At 46.5% G+C, this 6,000-nt stretch overlaps 1 protein-coding gene across 1 annotated transcript in view; it reads right to left on the reverse strand.

Annotated features, from left to right (window-relative positions):
* The window catches only part of ITGB3 (integrin subunit beta 3), a 59,313-nt gene extending 54,085 nt beyond the window's left edge, over positions 1-5,228 (reverse strand). Inside the window, exon 1 of the mRNA XM_081883966.1 lies at positions 4,960-5,228. Within this exon, the coding sequence (XP_081740092.1) occupies positions 4,960-5,023 (64 nt within the window). The 5' untranslated portion in view covers positions 5,024-5,228. The remainder of the gene's footprint in view (positions 1-4,959) is intronic.
* Positions 5,229-6,000: the final 772 nt, after the last annotated feature.

Below are 6,000 nucleotides of genomic sequence, written 5' to 3' on the forward strand. Positions count from 1 at the left end.
TGAGATCATCTTCTGAGGCCCTCCTTCGTGTGCCTCCTCCTCAAGAGGTGCAGAGGGTGCCAACACGAGAACGGGACCTTCTCTGCAGTGGCTCCCTGTCTGTGGAATGCTCTCCCCAGGGAAGTTCGCCTGGCACCTTCATTATAGGACTTTAGGCACCAGGCAAAAACGTTCCTTTTTAACCAGGCCTTTGGTTGATCTGGTGGCAATCCTATACCCTTTTAAAATGTGGCTCTTTTGGGGGGGGGTTATTGTTCTTATTTTGATTTAAAATGTTGTGATCTTTTCTGTCAACCACTCTGAGACCTCCAGGTATCGAGACGTATATAAATTCAATAAATAAATAAATAACAGTCATTACGAAATGCAATTCCGTTCCCATGCTCGATTCCCACCCACTGACTATCCTAATCCACTTTCCTGCCTGTCTAGAAAACCCTTCTGTTAACTATTTGCTCAGGTCAAAGGGAATGATTCAAGACTTCCTTTGGAAGAATTATCAGAATTTGCCAAACCGGTTAACACGCACGTACTCTGCCCAGGACACAATAGGGGTGGGGAAATGAAATACAGAATGTCCTATGGGAGAAGGCGGTGACTCCACCACTCTGCAAACCTAAAATCAATACCCGGCCATATTGTATTAGGGAAAGTTGAAGCTCAGCATGCTCTCAGCATTTCAGGAGGGGCTAGATCTCTGGAGGTAAACCAGTGCCAAGGTCAAGGTTTCACAGAGCTATAAAACAAATGTAGCTCCAGAAATTACCACAGGAATAGAATGAGATTAAAGTATTTGGCAGGGGTGGAGGCAGTGAGTGGGTGGGTGTAAGGAACATTGGTGTGTGAACAGCATATCCATGTTTCAGCAGGGAAGAGACCAAATTTGGGGATGAGACCATCAGAACAAACACCTCCAACATTTAAAGTAAATAAACCTGGGAACTATAGTTTACCTCCTCACAAGAGCTATAGCAAATATATTATCATTATTATTATTAATTGACATCCAAGGATATCATGCACAATCTTAAATACACATACAAAGAAAAGGTAAAACTGATAATAACAACCTTAAATAATTATACTGTTATTGATTTACATTTGTACTTATACATGTTCTTTTCCAGGCAACTGCCATTGCATCCCATAATATCAGAGGAAAGATCCTCATGCAGAACAGTGCCCGCTTCTTTTCTCAAAACAGTATAAAAGGTGACTCTGGGCAGGGGCGGCTTAATGGCGCTTCCAGACTGTCTCTGCTTTCGGTATTGCATACCAGCCAATTGAGGTTGCGCAATTACAGGTGATGAGTAGGAAAAGTTGCACAACAAACTTGCTTCCCCCCAAAGACAAGACTTTTTGTGATAAAGAAAGTCATGGGGCAATGCCCTAGAAAGCATGATGCATCTACCCGGCCAACAGGATGAATGCTCAGTAAAAAAGTTGTCAGGAAGTGACTAAATTTGCAAATGGGATGGCTAGAACAGGGGTCAGCAAACTTTTTCAGCAGGGGGCCGGTCCACTGTCCCTCAGATCTAGTCGGGGGCCGGACTATTTTTTGAATGGAAAAAAAATGAACGAATTCCTATGCCCCACAAATAACCCAGAGATGCATTTTAAATAAAAGGACACATTCTACTCATGTAAAAACACACTGATTCCCGGACTGTCTGCAGGCCGGATTTAGAAGGTGATTGGGCTGTATCTGGCCCCCGGGGCCTTAGTTTGCCTACCCATGGGCTAGAATATCACCAGCTCTTTGAGACTTTCAAACAAGACAAAAAGTTACAATGGGGAGAGTCAAGTCAAGTACCGGCCCTAATAGCTCCACAGACGGCATGAATCTTTAGAACGCCAAAGGAAACAGACGGGAGCTTAAGACTGCAAAACGGTCATTCAGACACAGGGTGACCTTGGTCCAGTCACCATTTCTCAGCTGAACCTACCTCACAAGGTTGTTGTGTGGATGAAACGGGGAGGGGAAGAACCACATACACTACCTTGAACTTCTTGGAAGGTAGTTTATAAATATGTCATAAAATGTATACACTGCTTGATGGGAGGGGGAGACCCTCAAAGGGGTTATGGCAAAAGGTATCAGATATGGCAAAGACCATTGGCAAGAGTTTTTTTAAACTGATTCAAGTCTTACTGAATCACAAATAAATGGGCATTTTACAGGAACTGGATAGAAAGAGGGGAAGCCAACCCTAACATACAACCTCGAATGAACAGACTGTATACATGGATAAAGATATGAAGGAAGATCTGACTGGGGGCGGGGAGGGCTGGAGTGGGGAGGGAGGGGGGGAAGTAAACCGAATGGTATTTTGAATTGATTTTGTTGTGTAAGCCTTTTTTTCAGAAACCATATATATTAATGTTATGTAGTTAGGCATTGCAGTATGAATGAATTTTGTTCTGTATTCTTTGTTTTATAGAATATATATAATAATGTTATGTTACTAAGCAAATTTAATAAAACAGAAAAAAACATTTTTTTAAAAAGTCTTACTCTTTTGCATGTGGGATTTAATTGCATGCCAGCAAGTTCCAGGTTGTGCAATTATAGGGCTCGTTCTCACTTGCGCTTGCGCCGTGCTTAGAAAGCAGAGTCCGAGCTGCAAGAAACCTGCATTTCTAAAATATCGAACTTTTCTGCGGTAAGTAAAGTGACAGGGAAACTCAACGGAAAAGTGTGGGATTAACAACTGCTTGGCACCGACCTCGTATAACCTCCCCGCGAACGAGGGTGCTCATCAATGGTTCCTCTTCATCCTGGAGAAGAGTGACTAGTGGGGTGCCACAGGGTTCTGTCTTGGGCCCGGTCTTATTCAACATCTTTATCAACGACTTAGATGATAGACTCAAGGGCATCCTGATCAAATTTGCAGATGACACCAAACTTGGAGGGGTGGCTAACACCCCAGAGGACAGGATCACACTTCAAAACGACCTTGACAGATTAGAGAACTGGGCCAAAACAAACAAGATGAATTTTAACAGGGAGAAATGTAAAGTATTGCACTTGGGCAAAAAAAATGAGAGGCACAAATACAAGATGGGTGACACCTGGCTTGAGAGCAGTACGTGTGAAAAGGATCTAGGAGTCTTGGTTGACCACAAACTTGACATGAGCCAACAGTGTGACGTGGCAGCTAAAAAAGCCAATGCAATTCTGGGCTGCATCAATAGGAGTATAGCATCTAGATCAAGGGAAGTAATAGTGCCACTGTATTCTGCTCTGGTCAGACCTCACCTGGAGTACTTTGTCCAGTTCTAGGCACCACAGTTCAAGAAGGACACTGACAAACTGGAACGTGTCCAGAGGAGGGCAACCAAAATGGTCAAAGGCCTGGAAACGATGCCTTATGAGGAACGGCTAAGGGAGCTGGGCATGTTTAGCCTGGAGAAGAGGAGGTTAAGGGGTGATATGATAGCCATGTTCAAATATATAAAAGGATGTCACATAGAGGAGGGAGAAAGGTTGTTTTCTGCTGCTCCAGAGAAGCGGACACGGAGCAATGGATCCAAACTACAAGAAAGAAGATTCCACCTAAACATTAGGAAGAACTTCCTGACAGTAAGAGCTGTTCGACAGTGGAATTTGCTGCCAAGGAGTGTGGTGGAGTCTCCTTCATTGGAGGTCTTTAAGCAGAGGCTTGACAACCATATGTCAGGAGTGCTCTGGTGGTGTTTCCTGCTTGGCAGGGGGTTGGACTCGATGGCCCTTGTGGTCTCTTCCAACTCTATGATTCTATGAATCCGAATGACAGCTCAACAAACAGAAGCAACCTTATTTCTGCAAAAAGGGTGGCAATCCGGATTAAATTAAATCCCTGCTGGCATTTCTATGCCTCCAAAGTAACTTGGACCCTGAGGGGTGGGGTGTGAGGAAGCACGCCTCTAGGAGGAGAACCTACTCCCAACAAATCATTCCCGTAAATCCGGATTTGACCCTTTCCCTAAGGACAGAGAGTTGCAAAGGGTTGCTTTGCTCCAAACAGTGATTCAAAGAAAAGAATTGAAAAGATCACACACAAAGTTTCCCTGAAGGAAAGTCGCCTTCCAAGTTTCCCTTCTTGGGTTGCAAAGGAGTCTAAAACTGGGAATCTTGCTAGGGAAGGAGATGCGTGAAAAGAGACGGGAGATGCTCGCCAGTGGAAAAGCTCGCAGGAGAGAGGCGCCTTTTTTTGCGCGCCACTAGCTAACTCATTAAAGAACCTTTTAATGAGGGTGAAAGAGGAGAGTGCAAAATATGGTCTGAAGCTCAACATCAAAAAAACAAAGATCATGGCCACTGGGCCCATCACCTCCTGGCAAATAGAAGGGGAAGAAATGGAGGCAGTGAGAGATTTTACTTTCTTGGGCTCCATGATCACTGCAGATGGTGACAGCAGTCACGAAATTAAAAGACGCCTGCTTCTTGGGAGAAAGGTGATGGCAAACCTAGACACCATCTTAAAAAGCAGAGACATCACCTTGCCAACAAAGGTCCGTATAGTTAAAGCTATGGTTTTCCCAGTAGTGATGTATGGAAGTGAGAGCTGGACCATAAAGAAGGCCGATCACCAAAGAATTGATGCTTTTGAATTATGGTGCTGGAGGAGACTCTTGAGAGTCCCATGGACTGCGAGAAGATCAAACTTATCCATTCTGAAGGAAATCAGCCCTGAGTGCTCACTGGAAGGACAGATCCTGAAGCTGAGGCTCCAATACTTTGGCCACCTGATGAGAAGAGAAGACTCCCTGGAAAAGACCCTGATGTTGGGAAATATGGAGGGCACAAGGAGAAGGGGATGACAGAGGACGAGATGGTTGGACAGTGTTCTCGAAGCTACCAGTGTGAGTTTGACCAAAGTGCGGGAGGCAGTGGAAGACAGGAGTGCCTGGCGTGCTCTGGTCCATGGGGTCACGAAGAGTCAGACACAACTAAACAACAACAGCGAACTCACTTACCCCAAACCGCGGAGGCGAACAGGATCAGCCCGAAGACACGGAAAGCGGCGCCCGCTTTGCCCATGTTCGGCGGAGCGGGAGGTTTTCGAGCTGGAGAGAAGTTTGGGCTGCTGCTGCAGAGGAAAAGCGAGCGGCTCTCCCGAGGCTTCCTCCGCCGCCGATGGTGCGTTATGGCTGCGCCGGGGCAGGAGGATCCCACCAGCAGGCGAGAGGAAGCAGCTGTCCGACGGGAGTCCGTGGGGCGAGCGGGTGGGTGGGATCGCCCCCGCCTTGGCTCGCAGCTCCCTCCCTCTCCTCCCCGGTCCTCCCCTCGCAGGAAGAAGGGCCTTCCCAGCGCCGCGGAGGGAGCGCGCCTTGCCCGCCCCCTCGGGGACCGGCTCTCCATCCGCCCCCCTTCGCGCTCGCCCCGGCCGCCCAAGGATCACCTTCCCCAAATCTCCTGGGCGTTATTTTATATACACACCCAGGATCGGCCCCAGACAGCTTACAATGGGAACGTCAACACACACAAAGAAATAATCTTTCTTCGCTACCTCTTTGGGCTGAAATTCCCCCACGACATGCATAGTTTTTCTATGATTATCCTGGATCCTGCCCACCCCTGCAATATCTATACATAGATGGAACTAGCCCATGCTAATCGTGCTTAAAGTAGATCAGTTGGTGTTAATGAACACGATTGACAAAGTTTCGTTTATTTTAGTGAGTCTACTATGAATAGGACTTGGCTACAACCCATTGTTACAAAAGAGATGAACAAAATCCTAGAACTTTCTGAGTTTCACCACATGTACGCATGTGAACTGCACTTATTCTGTGAACTGCCCTGAGACCCCGCCCCCCCTATAGGGCAGGATATAAATAAAATAAAATAAATATGCACCCAGCAATTTCTCTATCACCGATACTCTGCCAAAACGGCTGGCACAAAGGAGAAACTGGTGCACTCCCATTCAGGGCCGGATTTAGGTTTGTGAGCAGTGGCGTAGCGTGGGTTGTCAGCACCCGGGGCAATGCAAGTAATTTGCACCCCCTAACCCG

This window comes from Podarcis melisellensis, assembly GCF_964234715.1.
Source record: "Podarcis melisellensis genome assembly, chromosome: 13".
In the NCBI taxonomy this organism is placed as follows: domain Eukaryota; kingdom Metazoa; phylum Chordata; class Lepidosauria; order Squamata; family Lacertidae; genus Podarcis; species Podarcis melisellensis.